The sequence below is a fragment of the Zophobas morio genome, unplaced genomic scaffold (genome assembly GCF_036711695.1).
Source record: "Zophobas morio isolate AGI-343-1 ecotype UQ-CSIRO unplaced genomic scaffold, CSIRO_AGI_Zmor_V1 ptg000022l, whole genome shotgun sequence".
NCBI classification, from domain to species: Eukaryota; Metazoa; Arthropoda; class Insecta; order Coleoptera; family Tenebrionidae; genus Zophobas; species Zophobas morio.
This window is the reverse complement of record NW_026972127.1, coordinates 68240-85398: the sequence shown is the minus strand read 5'-3', so window position 1 is coordinate 85398 and position 17159 is coordinate 68240. Positions and strand designations below refer to the sequence as shown.

The following is a 17159-nucleotide window of genomic DNA, read 5'->3' as shown; positions in this document are numbered from 1 at the left end:
TAAAAGAGGACAGTTACGTTTTGTCTTACTTTTAATAAGCGTGAAGGGGAGCCCGAATCCGACACGTCCCTCTCCATTGATTCTCGAGAATTCGGAATGGGTAATGAATACAGTCGTCGTTCGGGTTTATTACATTTGCTATAAAGACTCGTCCCCGATCTTTGTTTGATCAATTCTTGGCATTTTTTCGCACGGATGCAGCCTCGAGTTTAATTAATGAAAGAATATCGCCGGATTTATGCGTCGAAGCATAAATCCCCTTCTCGTTTATTGTCGGTCGTGATTCAGGCATCGCTGAGCAGAAATCCCGAAGGTCCATAGCAGCGACAATAACGACAAGCATTTTTTACATCGTATCCAATAATGCGAATTAATTTCCTCATAATTCCGGGCCCTTTCCTCAGGAACATTTCCTTTATTAGAATTGTAACTCAGTAAGCCGGAACGTAATCACATATTTTCTTTGGTACGCCACGACATGTCGGCTAATATCCCCGGAACGGGCGATCAAAAGAAGTTTTGTTTTCTTGAAAGGAAAGCTCTTATTGTTTGAAAGCTCCGTCCATCAATATTCCCGCTGAATTGAAATAAATGGTACGCCAGACGATATATCTACCGGGGATCGCCGGTGTATCCCTAACCATATTATTGCCAATTTAAATAATACAACTCTATCCGAATAATTTCCATAAATCTAAAAGGGACCGCCTGCGTGGGATGTGTTTAAAATCCGACTTTCGCAACACGAGGAAACTTCCAAGCCCCCGTACCTCTAGTTAGATCACTAAAAACCGAAACTCTTGTAAGCCGGCGGCTTATCAAATCACCGCCTCCAACTTCCAACACCCCGCCCCCGGTCGCGACAAACATAAATCTCGCCATCTGATAACGCATCTGCATCTATCAAAATTGATGGCCCCGATCGCGTAAACTCCGGAAAAATCGCCCCACTCGGAGCGATTTTTTCATCCCACCGACTGCGCCACTTCGGAAAGCGTTCGCTTTTTATCGTCGCAAACTTTCCCGGCTTTTAGTTCGTCTGTTAACTAAACACTACTTTCTATGAAAACGGCCGAGAACCGAATTAATACCGAGAGGTCGACGTAATATCACGTGGACGTGACGCCGAAAAGGGATTTTCACTCTTTCGTAGCAGAACACCGGGATATGAGGAATTTAATAAGTGCGACGTGTACACAAAAAACTAACTCGTTACGTAATACACCTATACTTGTTAAACCGTCTCAAAAAGCCCCGTTTTTAATTTCCGTTAATTAACGTGCGGCCCCGTGAATTTTTAACGGTTTCGAAAGCTCGCAACATCTCCGCATTAGAAATTCAATTTAGTTCCGTGACCCTCTAATTAGACGTTTCGGCGTAATGAATTCATCCCTTGATCTCTGTGCGCCAAGTCGGCGATGGTTCCCTTTATGGGCATATGTGACGCGAGTTTGATAGCGCTGGATGCATATTTCACGGCGACGGTTGCTTAATCGCTTGGAAGTTGGTGCAAGCTCGTCCTTAACGACTGTGTTTTTCAGGCGTGTTTACAAGGAACGAATTAAAAGGGGGATGAGTGAGAATAAGTGTGAGTAATTTAAAAGCTCACGCAATTTAATTTCGACGATACGGTTGTGTTTACGGTGATTTAATCATCAGCGGGTTAAAGTGGCGCTTTTCGTTGTTTCGCTGGAAAAGGGAGTCATAATTCTGGCCTGATACGATCGTCATGGCGGAATTGCTGTCGCATGTGCTGTTAAATGATATTCTCCGGTTGCATGGTTGAAATAGTGTAATTTCGTTGTAGTTATGTGTCAGGTGTAGTTTGCGTTCGGAGGGGTCTGGTTGGGAGAGAACAATTAAGTTTACTGAGATGGTATAATTACCTGGATGGATGATGGGTATGATGTTGGCAGGGGGAAATTTGCGGATAGTTCAAATAATTTTCGCTATTTGTGTGTTCGTAACGAATTTAAATTATAAAGTTAATCAAACTGTGTTGTGGCAAGTTTGTTCCAAAGCTCGTCTGCAGCTATATTCGCAGCATTTACAATGATAATTTAAAACCCAAATAAATGGAAATAATTTGACTTCTGCTCAATCTTTAAAAAAGAAAGTAAAAATGAAATGGAAAATTATCGGGATTTAATTTGAAAGAAAATTTCATCGGGACGAAGAATCTGTCCTTAGTTTTCCCTTATATCTTCAAATTACGCACAAAATGTCGTTTTATGGAAGCTACTAAATTGAGTTAAATCTATGAAAAACTCTTTTATTTTAATCAGATCTAAATACAAATTTCAAGATATATATTTTTTTCTTCTAAAACATTTGAGTTTATGTCGAAAACACTCACAATTTTTAGAAATAAATATTACAAAATTAGATTTTTATCCCGGCGCCTTATTCCTTATTCCTTTATTCAAAAATTAAAATTTTTCAAATAGATCCTCGTCAATGTCATTGTGAAAGGAAAGCTTTTCAGAACCAAGAATCTGTGCTTATTTTAGCCTCGTCTCTTCAAATAAAGGAGAAAATATCATTCTGATCGGAGCTATTAAATAAGGTTATATCGATGGAAATTCTAATTAATTATTTTGGTTCTGACGTGTATTGAATCTGTTATTTTAATGAGCTTTCAATACAAATTTAAAGAGATAGCTCTTTTCTTGTAAAATACGTGAGTTTCTGTGGAAGTAACTTACAAATTTTTTAAATAAATAGCAATTAAGTTAAATTTTAATCCCGGCGCCTCCACCATTTTTACTCAAAAATTAAAATTGTCCAAATCGATCTGGACCAAAGTCATTCTGGAAGGAAATGTCTCTAATATCAATATTCTGGGCTTATTTTTGCCTTACGTCTTCAAGCAACAGAAAAAATATATTTTTGTCGGAATTATTAAATCAAGTTTAATCGAAAAGAACTCTAGTCACTTATTTTGGTTCTGAAGTGCACTAAATTTGTTGTTTTAATGAGATTTCACTGAAAATTTGAAGGAAGACATCTTTCCTGTTAAAATACGAGGTTCAGTGGAAGAAACTTCCAAATTTTCGAAATAAATAGCAACAAAGTTAAATTTTAATCCCGGCGCCTCCAACATTTTTACTCAAAAATTAAAATTGCCCAAATCGATCTGGACCAAAGTCATTCTGGAAGGAAATGTCTCTGATATCTATATTCTTGGCTTATTTTTGCCTTATGTCTTCAAACAACAGAAAAAAACATATTTTTGTCGGAATTATTAAATCAGGTTTAATCGAAAAGAACTCTAGTCACTTATTTTAGTTCTAAAGTGTATTTAATTTGTTATTTTAATGACATTTCACTGAAAAGTTGAGGGAATACGTCTTTCCTGTTAAAATACGAGAGCTTTAGTGGAAGAAACTACAAATTTTTGAAATAAATAGCAACAAAGTTAAATTTTAGTCCCGGCGCCTCCACCATTTTTACCCAAAAATTAAAATTGCTCAGATCGATGTGGACCAAAGTTATTCTGGAAGGAAATGTCTCCAATATCAATATTCTTTGCTTATTTTTGGTTCATCTCTCGTAACACAAAAATTTCATTTTTGTCGGAGCTATTAAATAGGGTTTAATCGATAGGAACTCTAGTCACCAATTTGGTTCTAAAGTGTACTAAATTTGTTATTTTAATGAGACTTCAATAAAAATTTTAAGAGATATGTTTTTTCTTCTAAAATAGTTAAGTTTATGTGGAACAAACTTACAAATTTTTGAATTAAATACCAACATACTTAAATTTTAACCCCGGCGCCTCCACCATTTTACTCAAAAATTAAAATTGTCCTAATCGATCTGAACCAGAGTCATAATGAAAGGAAGTGTTTCCAGTATCAAATTTCTGCGCTGATTTTTACCGTATCTTTTTAAGCAACAGAAAAAAAATTGGTCGAAAGTTGTTTCAATAGAACTTCCCTCGCTCCTGAAGTAGAATGAAACATAAAAAATAAACCACCAATCAGATTCAGGAATTTAACCCGTTATTATGGAAATTAACAATTTAACAAGTTTTTACAAGATTAACAGAAGCCAAGTCAGTCTTATGTTAGCAAGTACTAGCCCCGCCCACCCTTCCCCTCTTTTGTCAGAGGATATGTCATTTGCCAAAATTAGTCTTATCTTAGCGAAGACTAGCCCCGCCCACCTGCCCTCTATTTTCTTGGAAGGTATGCCATCTGCCAAAATTAGTCTTACCTTAGCAAGGCTTAGCCCCGCCCACCCGCCCTCTATTTTCTTAGAAGGTATAGCATCTGCCAAAATTACTCTTATCTTAGCAAGTACTAGCCCCGCCCACCCACCCCTTATTTTCTCAGAGGATATGTCATTTGCCAAAATAAGTCTTGTCTTAGCAAATACTAGCCTCGCCCACCCGCCCCCTATTTTCTCAGAGGGTATGTTATTTGCTAAGATAAGATTGATTTTGGCAAATGACATAATCCTCTAAGAAAATAGGGGGCGGGTGGGTGGGGCTAGTACTTGCTCGGATGAAACTGGTTTTGGCAGATGCTGTATCTTTTAAGAAAATAGAGGGCGGGTGGGCGGGGCTAATCCTTGCTAAGATAAGACTAATTTTGACAGATGCCATACCTTCTAAGAAAATAGAGGGCGGGTGGGCGGGGCTAGTCTACTATTTGCTTAGAAGGTATGCCATCTGCCAAAATTAGTTTTATCTTACCAAGTACTAACCCCGCCCACCCGCCCCCGATTTTCTAAAAAGGTATTGCATCTGCCAAAGTCAGTTTTATCTCAGCGAGTACTAGCCCCGCCCACCCACCCCTTATTTTCTCAGAGGATATGTCATTTGCCAAAATAAATCTTGTCTTAGCAAATACTAGCCCCGCTCACTCGCCCCCTATTTTCTGAGAGTGTATGTTATTTGCTAAGATAAGACTGATTTTGGCAAATGTCATAATTCTCTAAGAAAATAGGGGGCGGGTGGGTGGGGCTAATGCTTGCTAGGATGAAACTGGTTTTGGCAGATGCCGTACCTTCTAAGAAAATAGAGGGCGGGTGGGCGGGGCTAATCCTTGCTAAGATAAGACTAATTTTGACAGATGCCATACCTTCTAAGAAAATAGAGGGCGGGTGGGCGGGGCTAGTCTACTATTTGCTTAGAAGGTATGCCATCTACCAAAATTAGTTTTATCTTACCAAGTACTAACCCCGCCCACCCGCCCCCGATTTTCTAAAAAGGTATTGCATCTGCCAAAGTCAGTTTTATCTCAGCGAGTACTAGCCCCGCCCACCCACCCCTTATTTTCTCAGAGGATCTGTCATTTGCCAAAATAAGTCTTGTCTGAGAAAATAGGGGGTGGGTGGGTGGTGCTAGTACTTACTAAGATGAAATTGACAGATGAAACTGAAGAAAATAGGGGGCTGGTGGGCGGGGCTAGTCTTTGCAACATGTTGTTTCACATTTTTGATTTTTTTTTCCAAAAATTTCTAAGTTTTCACCATTTTTACTCAAAAATTAAAATTGGTCAAATCGATCTGGACCAGAGTGTTTCCGAAAGGAAATGTCTCCAGGATCAAGATTCTACGCTTACTTTTACATCATCTCTTCAAATAAAGGAGAAAATATCGTTTTTGTCGGAACTATTAAATAGGGCTAAGTCGATGGGAACTTCACTTTTACCTCTAACGTGAACTGAATTTGTTATTTTAATGAGATTTCAATAAAACTTTGAACAAATCGTCTTTACTTCTAAAATACGTGAATTTTTAGGGAAAGAACTAACAAATGTTTTAAATAAATAGCAACAAAATTAAATTTTAATCCGGCGCCTCCACCATTTTTACTCAAAAATTAAAATTGCTCAGATCGATTCAGGCCAATGTAATTCGGAAAGGAAATTTCATTAAAATAAAAAAATCTGCCTTATTTATGCCAAATCTCTTCAAATAACTGAAAAATATAATTTTTATGAACGCTATTAAAATGAACTTAAATCGATGTGAGCACTCGTCAATTATTTTGGTTCCAGCGTGAGCTGAATTTGTTATTTTGATTAGATCTCAACACAAATTTCCTTCTTAAATATGTGACTTTCTGTGGAAATATTGCACAATTAAATTTTAATCCCGGCGCCTCCACCATTTTTACTCAAAAATTAAAATTGCTCAAATCGATCTGGACCAGAGTTATTCTCCCAGGAAATGTCTCCAGGATCAAGACTTTGCGCTTATTTTTGCCTCATATTTTCAAATAAAGGAGAAAATATCGTTTTGTCGGAGCTATTAAATTGGGTTAAATCGATGGAAAGTCTAGTGACTTGTTTTGCCTCTAAGGTGCATCTTTCCGTGAATTTCAGTAGGAGACCGTAGAAATGTTTTAAATAAATATTACAAAATTGTCAAATATCATTTTTGTGGGCTGAAGTCCTTAGTTTAGTCGATTCTCAGTAAAAATTTATAAATTTCAACTGCGTTTTAAAGGAGATGTCAGTTGCATCAGATTTCCCTTTGAAACGTAAAGTGAGCAGGTTTCCAACTTTTATGATGACATGCACTTCGCCGCCGCTCGTCAAAAAAGATATCGCCGATCAAAACGCGCTGAATATTTAATTTAAACAACGTGTGTACGTTCGGCAAACAAAGCAAGTATTTCAGAACATCCTGAGAATTTTCCCCGTTTTGGTTCATTGACTGCTAAAGCCGCCGATTCTGTTTTCCCGCTCCATCAAACAACCTTTCCTCCCCTGCGTCCTAATGCTACCACTATGAAAAACATTCTAAAATAGGAGAAATCTGCACCGCAGACACATCCAAAGTGCTCTCTAACAAGCCCTGTTCGATCTATCTTTCCGCCAGTCCTCAAGGCAATACGAACTTTACCTTCACGTCAAAGTAGATACATATGCTTTCCATTTGACAAGCTGTGTATTCAGAGCTAACTGTTCTCTTTGACCTGCTGTTCACACCTCCAATGCAATTTGCATTAGACATTTGAGGATTCACAATGTACTGCATTTAAATGCAGCTGTGCAGCTTCAAACTTTACCTTAGTTGATCCACTTAGCCACGTCTGAGCAGACATTTTTGCGGGTCGCACAGAGCCGAAGTTGTGTACGTAATTCCACCCTTCCCTTTACCCGACATTCCACGACACAACCTCCTATATTTCTGCAATTTTCGCCGAGCAATCTCGTCTAAGCTAGCGCACCCCCGAAATAAGGGGTTAATCGGATCTTTCGGCTCCGCGGTGGATCTTGCCTGTATGCTTGTAAGCTCGCCGGGCTCATTACTCATGTATGACTCCGGTGGAAAAACAGGGCGATGTTTGCACACCCCAGACATTTCATTACCGCGTCGGAGGGTCGGACGCACTATACTTAATCGGTCGTCAGTCAAACCGAATTAGTCGTCGAGTCGGTCCATGAATTAATTATAACGTTGCGTTGTTACCCCGAATTTGTCTCCAGACCTCCCTCTCCATTAATTACGCGATAAAACCGCCCCCGATTGAAAGAGATACGTTCCACTGACAGCGGTTTATCGGGCAACAAGTGCACGTCAGACGCTAACGTGCAGAGTGCAATTAGGGGATGAAGCCACCTCGCGGCCTTCGGGGGCTAATTGAACCTGCTAGCGATTAGCGGGTAATCCGACGAGGGTGCGATCACTTGTTTGATTCCAGGTGTTGCTCGACCGCAGCTTTCACTCGTTCCGCCCCCGGGGACGGCGTATAAACAAAAAGTACAGTTAACGGCCCGCAAAAAATGTCATTAACGATGCTTTCTTTTACGATGGAGCGACGATAAAAGGCGAGTGTATAAAGTGAGAACATCAACCGGATACAAATCCTCCCCTTTTAACAGCCGCCAAGACGTCGGTTATTTATTTTCCAAGGGTTGTCGCTCGGCTCGATTAATTGCACGAAACGAACGCGTTATTTTAATTGCTAATATTTTTCCCATCACGAGAAACGGCTCGGAAATGTCAGCGGTTATAATTGTCGGTTGTTCGAATGCCACTTCGACGAATTAAGAAGGGGTTGGGGCGGCGCTAAATCACCGGAGTCAACGCGAACTCTTAAGTGAAATAATGGGAGTTTTTCTAATTTGCTGAATTTGTACGACCGGATTTATGAGCAAAGGAACACATTAAAATTGACGAAAATAAGGGTGTTCGGCGCTTTCGATTTTTGTGTACACAATACTTTACCTTAAAACTCGGTTTGTTCAAACACCCTTTGTGAATTTAAATGAGACGGTGCTGCAAACGAAGTTCAAGTTTTTATTCGTAGTTGGTGTGAATTTTCCTACCTCGTTCCAATAATACCGCGAAATCGAAGAAAACTTAGTCAAAGTTGCACATGAACGAAAGCTGCCAGCCTTAGTTTAGTGTTTTTTTACTTTAAAATGTGTTTGTCAATAGTGTGTGTGTTCTATGCTTAACGCAAGCTTCGCGGAAGACAACAATTGTACTACGTATTCTCATCCGAACACTCGTTTCTTTATCTAACTAGGTAGTAATGCTACGTACTCGTTTCCCGTGTCCATACAATTATTATAGATAAATATTCGCTTAGTGAGCAGTAGCACCATCCTGCTGCAGCTCTCCCTGATTCCCCACAGCTCGTATCATGTTCCGATGGTGCGCTTCATCCGATCTCCCATTTCTGCTTGTTGTTTGCATTCCATATTCACTTTTTACTTTAAAATGTGTTTGTCAACAGTGTGTGTGTTCTGTGCTTAACGCAAGCTTCGCGTAAGACAACAATTGTACTACGTATTCTCATCCGAACACTCGTTTCTTTATCTAACTAGGTACTAATGCTATGTGTTCGTTTACCGTGTCCATACAATTATTATAGATAAATATTCGCTTAGTGAGCAGTAGCACCATCCTGCTGCAGCTCTCCCTGATATTCCCCACAGCTCGTATCATGTTCCGATGGTGCGCTTCATCCAATCTCCCATTTCTGTTGTTGTTTGCATTCCATATTCATTTTGCTCCATCAGAGCTGGTGTTTAATGCAGGTTTCCCTGTTTTCCCGACCGAATCACATCTGTTTCCACAACCGTTGTAATTACCTGAATAGCATATGCTCTCCGCCATCGAAGTTTCTCTCCGGCTGCAACTGTTGCGCGGATTTGCATACAGTCCTTGAAATAATAATCAACAAGGATTGAGCGCCCGACTAAAAATACTCCACGATTGTTGGTTCAAAAAATCCCCTGAATTCGTTTCGGCACAAATCGCCGGCCGCAAATAAACGAAACAGATTGCAGACACTCCGGAATAGCTCCGATAAACGTCACCGTCGGGACTCACATGCAATTCAAATTTCCACCGTCTCAAGCTCAAGTTTCAATTGGTATAACTCACCACGTCTGGGCTTAACGATCGTAAAAGCGCTCGGTTTGAGCCATTGTGGTAACAAAGTGGACAACTATTAGGGTAGGTGAGGCTTGTTAACGGGAAACAAAGCGATTGATCATTATTTACAACCAAGGGACGTCGTTCCGAGCGAAAAAAATATTTTTTTCATAATGATTTGGAATCCTTAAAATGTTTGACGAATCTGATTGAAGTGTCCGGGATAATGGATCAATCCAGGCCTAAGCAAACGATAAATAAATGATTCTTTGCTAGTCAATTTTGTGCGTTTGAGGCTCATTCTTCACTTCCACTTCCAGCATTCAGCTCGAAATTTGGCTACTTAACCCCCTCGGCACGATCCACCGCGATTGATCATTATTACTAAACAAAACTCGTCGTAATGGAGACGTTTTCCGTGGTCCAGAATGCGCAAAACCCCGCTTCGCCTTGCACAACATCAATCATTTCTACTTCTCGAGTCACGAAAAGGGAGTTGCTAACAGCCCCATCACGTTCGTAAATCACATCACTCACTAAATATAACAATAATTATGACGCAACAGGGTCGTCATTAGAGATAATGAAGTTGCAACTTTACCCATTATGAATATGAATCCCGGCGCATCCACCATTTTTATAACGAGCTCCGGCTGTAATTAAGGATGTTTTGCTCAGGGCGGGATTCGCTATTTATTGTTTAGTGTAGGCGCGGTAGTCGCTCAGGCATCGATCCTATCGGGAATTTACATGCCGTAGATCAGCGTTAACGCGCAAAAGTGGCTGTTCATAATTTAGAACGGCGAATGCGTTCCATTTTAATTATTAATTGGATTGCCGGGTTGAGGTGGCCGGCGAGATCAGGTGTGGATTAGCCCACGATCCATCAATTTTGTTATCGGTAATTTTTTACGCGCCGTAGGTGATAAATCACAAACGGACTTTTTGTGGATACGAAGGGGGAATTTAAAAGAGCGGCGCGCTAAAAAAGTGCGCGGATAAAATGTGTTTCGTTTTATGGCGGCAATTCGTCTAATACACTACGAGACAAATTGAAGGCTTTACGCTAATCTAAAGCGCGACGTTTTCACTAGGTCCGGACACAAGAGTCGCAAGTGAATTTTATCAACCCCAATTGTTAAAATCTATTCGCGTCAGGTTTTCTTTTTTGAGTGCGTCGTTGACAAAACCCGCGAATAATCTCGGACCGGGAGATCGCCCCAGCACCTTTCACTCAAAATAGCCGCCTCCGTTGTGTCGTATTTATATCAGCGAAAATCGCTTCAGTCACCTCTATTTAGCCCATCCATTCATCCCTCCGGCCGGATTAAAACCAGTGATTCGGGTCTCCTTACAAATCAGCCCGCTCGGCTGTACACCGGGCACGAGTTCGGCCCTGAAAGTCACATTCTGAACTGCTGAATAATGCATACCGAGTGAATTCGGCTGGTGAAAATTCCGGATTCAAAGCCCTTTTCGGTCGTGTTACGATATCTTGTAAATATTGTCGCCTAACGAATTTGGGGGGGAAAAACGGCGCGTATTGATGGCACGCTTTTAGCCCGGGTCAATTCACACTGACGGTCCTTTCGTCATTAGAGGCGCCGGATTAGGAAAAGGGTTATTCGCGTAATCCGAAGACAAGTATATGGATCAGGCAGATTTTCTCGTTCACTCAATTCGACGGAGAACTATTCAACTAACTCCGCTAAATTCGGTCGGAGTTGCTTTAATCCGGACTGCGAATTGGGGATTTGCATTCTGTTGCGATAATTCGACGATGAAAATAATAACTGTCTGAAGTGGATGTTGTTTACCTGGTGTGCCACTTTGAGGATGAGTTTGATAAATTATGGAGTTTATCGTAAATGAGATCTGCCCGGTTTCTTTGTTTTCGGGGATTACAATCATATCGGGAAAATAAAGAAATAAATAATCGGGTTAGGCAGCGACATGGCTTGCCAATTACGGGATAAAAGTACGGAAACGTTTCAAATTTTAAACAAAGAGCAATTTTTCGAGATGGATATCTACCGTAAATATTAAAATCAACTTTCTTTAGGATGCTTTTATGAATCTACGTTATTGGAGTAAACGTCTGGTGACAAGGAAAACATTCCTTAACTTTGGAACTAGACCATTACAACACGGTACGGAATTGTGCTCTGATTTATTTTAGGAGTTTTCTCATTAACCTTCATGTTTTTAGCTGTAATTTATAGTTTGCAACACAATGAATTGCAGCTACATAACTGTGACGCTTTTTATCTAGTATGGTGGATTTTCCAGAAAGGCGGCACAGTTGTGTAGTTGTGGTTTATGAATCTGCTTCCCATTCAACTTTTCCAGTGTCAAATTGCTTCTGAACACGAACGGAAAAGGTTACGGTTGATTTTTTCTTTTAAGTGGGGAGTATTGTGGCGGCCAAAATTTTTAGCATGCTTATAGGGGTCATCACAAAATAAATTTTTTAACTGAAATTGAATAAAGCTGTAAAAGGTGAATTCGCTAATTACACTAACGTTAAGTTTCGCAAGCTGGGAATAGCGTAGTAATGGAATACATCGTCTGGCACTCTCTTTCCCATTATGATTATTTTTATTTCATCAACTTCGTGCCACCCTATCCCAACTGGACACGCGTTTGGTTCCATTTTCGACAATATCTCCATTTTTTCTCAATTAATGTCTCCACTTAACCAGATATTCGTTCGCCGATTGGCAATTTCCTCAACGAGAGACCTCGCATTTATCACATATTATTGAGAAAATTCCAATCGAACTAACGCTATTAAGCGTCGAACTCCGGCATCCACACTTAGTCGAAAAAAGGCTTTATGATCCGTCAGCGTACGCGCTGTCACGGGCCTTTGTTGTCATTATTGCCGGTTTAGCGATCGTCATTAAATCCGATCGGATGTATGAGTCCCCCGACGCCGAATAATCCGCCCGGATCCGGATATCTGTCTATTTTTTTCCGGACCGTCGTTAGACTCACGATGCGGGCTTTAGCCGAAGGGACTCGCATTATTTAAATTATCAATTAACGCAGCCTTCTCGAACACGGCTCTGTCTTGTAATACTAAAAGCTTCTGAAATTATCCCGACTCCGAGCAGTAACAAGCCTAAAGCAACCTGGTTTCGCCCTCTCCGCACTCAATTACTCATTTTTACGGATGAGTCGACCACAAAGCGCCAACTATTCCACGGGAGCGGCTAACGCCGCTAAATTCACTGCAGGATTTTTTGTTTCCAGTTTTAAACGGGATTGGAATTTTATTGTCACGGAGATCAGTTTTCCGGAATGAGGGATAAGACAGCTGGGTGAAGACGACGATGGGCAATAAAAATGTCTCGGAGTTAAATACCCACAGGGGCGGATTAGTGTTTTCGGTCGACCGTTCTACAATTCCACTTCGCCTCTTTCTATAAAAGGACAAAGCGCCGCAGATTACACCTATATCGTTTCATAAAGATAAAGATATTAGAGTTAATGGTACGCTGATGGCCCGAATTTGTCGCCCCCTCCGAAACACCGATGACGTCATTACGCTAAGTAGATCTCACTTGCAACCGGAACGTGACTTGCTCCGTTATCCGCGCTTTAATAACCCGCCCTAGTTTGAACCTTTGAACTTTAGGTACTGTAAATATAATAAAAACGGTGTCGTCTTGCCCGCAATGCGGGCGCTATTTTGAATTCGATTTACGCAAATTGCGGTAGAATAAGTATTGAGGTCATGCATTTTGACTGATGACGTTTTTTTTTTTTTAATTAAACTGAAACTGCTAACGGTGCTGTGTGCTTTGTAATAACATCCTCTCGTTCCTTTCAGCCTCCCGTATTCGATACGAGATCACAAGCGGTAACATAGGTGGGGCGTTCGCCGTCAAGAACATGACTGGAGCTATCTATGTAGCCGGAGCGTTGGATTACGAGACCAGAAAACGGGTAAGTACTAAAACAACAAGCCTTGATGTTTTGACGCAGTCCGGATTAATTTGAGAGTGTCGTAGTCGGAGTGAATCCCAGCCGTTCGTATCAATAAATCCGCGCAAAAATGCACAATTTGCGACCCCGATTAGTCGCCAGCAAATCAGGATCTGTGCCGTGTTTGCGGATTGCGGCCGCAAAAATATGGGGGGTATTTCTGGTTTATTACACATTCCGAGGATATTCGGGGCCGAAATGCAATTTACGTAAAGTATTGCACTCACGCGGAATTTAGATAATGAAAAGCGGGTAAAGGAACACTTGCAGTGCAACCGAGGACGCAAAAATGGAGCAGCTGGTGGGATTCGGCACGATCTTAACATACTTTTTGACAATGTAATTTATTTCGGGGTTTGTTAAAGAGGAAAATGGGACTTAGTTACAATACTTGGCAGATAATAGAGCATGCTTTTAGGGATTGCAATGCACTCACGTGGAATTTAGATAACGAAAAACATGTGGAAGCAACGAGAAGTCTTGTTTAAGAAATGCACACCGGGAGCCATAAAAATGGAGCAGCTGGTAGGATTCGGTAAATGTTTAAAGGATCGGGAGATGCTTTTTGACAATGCGATTTATTTCGACGTTAGTTAGAGAGTAAAATGAGACAGTCAAGTTGCAATATTTAGTAGATTGTGCGCACGATGCATTCACGTGGAACTTAGATAGTGGAAACCAGGTTGAGACTAGACTTATTTGAAGAAGTGCTGCAAAAATGGCGCAGCTGCTGGGATTCGTCAAGAAAGAATTAAATTACAACGCTTGCCAGAATATAGACAAGTACACACGCTCATACTCATGTAGAATTTCGATCAGAAGCAATATATGATTTCTCGGTAGGTAGAGATTTATTTACGTTACGAAATGCATACGGAATACCCGTAACTGGAATAGATGATGAGATGGTTTTCCAATTACGAGGGGCATATTCTTTTAAACTTCGCGTTTTAATCAGCTGTCAAGATCCAATTTCAGCTTACAAAACTAAATATGGTAATTGCTTAATTGAATGGGCTCAGAGTGCAATCACGCGGAATGTAGATAAGGAGCAATGCGGGCTTATTTTAAGAAGCACCTACCGAGAATCATAAATCAGAAGATCAAAAAAGCGCGATGTTCCCACCATTGTTTAAAGGTCGACGAGACAAACCGCAATCTTGCTAATTGAATATGGTAATTTTCTAATTACATATGCTCGCAGTCCCAAAACCGTCTTGTATTCGCATTAAATGCATCCCTACTCACGTGGCAGCCATAAATCTCCCCCACCCCCTCACTGACGTTTAATTAAAATGAATGTGTCGGCCATGTTCGAGGCAGGAACGTTGTTAACTTAACTTGTCGTCTCCGCTTTTTACCAAAGATGAGTTCTCCACGAATTAAAAAATCTTACATGAATAAAACCAAAACGATCGTTCGGATGAATGTATAATTTATTTGTCTCAATTTGCGCGTAAAAAATGTGTAAAGCCAGCACGACTTTTTGTTCGAAATGTGTCGACCTCCGAAATGGGAAACCGGAGCTTTGAAGGAAAATAATAAATATGTATGAGCAACATTTTGGATAATCCGTGGCGATACAGCAAATGTCGAAAGAAATTTAATAAGATGACGGCGGAGGCCGCCTTAAGTGCCCCAAAGAAATTCCGAGTAGAGAAAAATGGGCCGACGTAATCGATAAACGGCGCTGTGCTTTTAGTTTAGACCGGATTAACAGAATTTAGTTGTTCGGTCGGAACGTGGAAATAGTGAGGCTTAATTGCAGTTAATCGGAATTTTTCGACTTATTCGAAAGTTTAAATTGGCAAGTGAAGCGATTATTCTCGTTGACGCGTCGGATAAATCACGATTCCTCGACATCGATTAACTCTCTTAATAGTTTTGCCACTTTTAGCTTAGCGACGATCCATCAGCCCGGACTTTCACTTACTGCAACTATTTTTAGGAGTTATCGGCTACTTCCACGCCCCACTGGCCAGATTTAGCATGCATTTTATCGCTAAACTTTGACAATGCCGAATTTATCACACCCTATGACATAAAAAATTCCTTGCTACTCCGAATGAGCCATAAGCGGGCTTCTCGTCCCGTAAAAACGCAAAGATTTAGCGCTTGCGGGATATCCGCGTCGATTATTTACATTCCGAATGGAGCAATCAATATTTAAAGCATCTCACGGTCTTATTCGACCTCACTCCCGTACCATCTCCCCGAACAAATGTTTATTTCTCCATACATAAATAACAAAGAAAATTCGCCGAACGCAACGGCTTGCTTACTCCTTATCCGTCCAGCCCATTGACTCCAGAGAATGGTTCGCGAACGCACATATTTTTTATTTACAATTTCATGTAACATTAAGCATCAATTTATTTTAAACAAATGTCCCGTGCCCGACATGCACCACCGAAAGGTAATTGAACCGCGACACGACACAGCTCAAGGACGACGCCGAACATGTGGAGAAAACTCGGCCCTGATTGGCCAGTTTAAACTCGTTTTGGAGTGTGAACTGAAGCCTGAAGTCGTTGCCAGGAAGAATAGTGAGTTCTGCACTCGTACAATCGCACGCAAATGTTCTGAGCCTATGGGCGGATCATTTTTGCCGGTCGTCACCGAAGGAGGCGGTCCAAATCGTCCAAGGGCAGAATTTGTAGGTAGGCTCAAACTACAGCGAAATTTACGTGTTGACCAAATTCTTACCCTGAATTAGTTTTAATTTTATAAATACCCTATCTAAAATGTTCAGAATATGATGAGTCTATACTTTTGATTTACCATTCCATTAATATTTTTTGGATTTGTTTATACATACAGGGTGACTCAAAAAAAATGACTGAGTCAATTTATTTTATTGAAGAAATCAAGAATTGCAAAACTGAATACTTTGAAATCTTGTCAATTGGTTAGAAAAAAAAACCTGTCCTGCTCTAATAACATCGAGAATATGCTCAAAATCACACTATTATTAGGTCTAATTGTGCCGACCATAGTTATAAAATTCACATTAAAGTAAGTCACAGACATTTTTTGAAGTGTACTACATTTCAAAAAGCAAAAAAAATGTTCAGTTTATAAACTTCTTAATTTTGGTTTAAAGTCAATCATATTTGACGTTTTATTTTATCCCTTCCATTTGTTATCCTTTACTGCGGTCTCTCTTGGGTCGAGGTGTAACACCGGACCGAACGTTCTTCGACCGATAGGATAATTTATTACTTCCGACATCTTTTCGGTGACAAATTTATTCTTTGCATACTTCAGCATAGTTAGTGAACTCGTTGTGACCACTGAAATATACAAAGAGTAAATTTTGAAATGGAACGAAAGTCGAAGAATACTTTCAAAGCCACGATCAAAATGTATTTGCTTATCTTCGCCAAAAAATGCATGACGTCATCGTAAAATTTGATATGATGAGTCTATACCTGTGATTTATCATTGCAGTAATATTTTTTAGATTTACTTATACAGCCTGTCTCAAAAAAAAGTCACTTCGATTTTCGATTTTTCGTTTTTTCGACCAACAGTTTCATCGAATTAGATTTTTCAGTTTCCATTTTTCTATCAACTTTTCGATTTTATTACTTTCTAATTTTCTGATTTTTCAAATTTGCGGTATTTTGATTTTTAGAGTTTTCAGTTTTTTCGTTTTTTTGATTTTTCGATGTTTCGATTTTTTAATTTGCCATTCTTTCAATTTTCGATTTTTCGTCTTTCCATTTTTAGATTTTTTGATTTTTCTGTTCGTCAGTTTTTAGACTTTTTCGATGATATTTTACTTTCCGATTTTTTTGATTTTTGAATTCTCGATTTAACGT

General features: G+C 40.1%; 1 protein-coding gene across 2 annotated transcripts in view; it reads left to right on the top strand.

The window, feature by feature from the left end:
• The window catches only part of Cadn2 (Cadherin-N2), a 175452-nt gene that overhangs the window by 119546 nt on the left and 38747 nt on the right, over window positions 1-17159 (top strand). For both annotated transcript variants that reach the window (XM_064062207.1, XM_064062208.1), the window contains exon 3: window positions 13181-13296. In XM_064062207.1, coding sequence (XP_063918277.1) covers window positions 13181-13296 — 116 coding nt within the window. The remainder of the gene's footprint in view (window positions 1-13180; window positions 13297-17159) is intronic.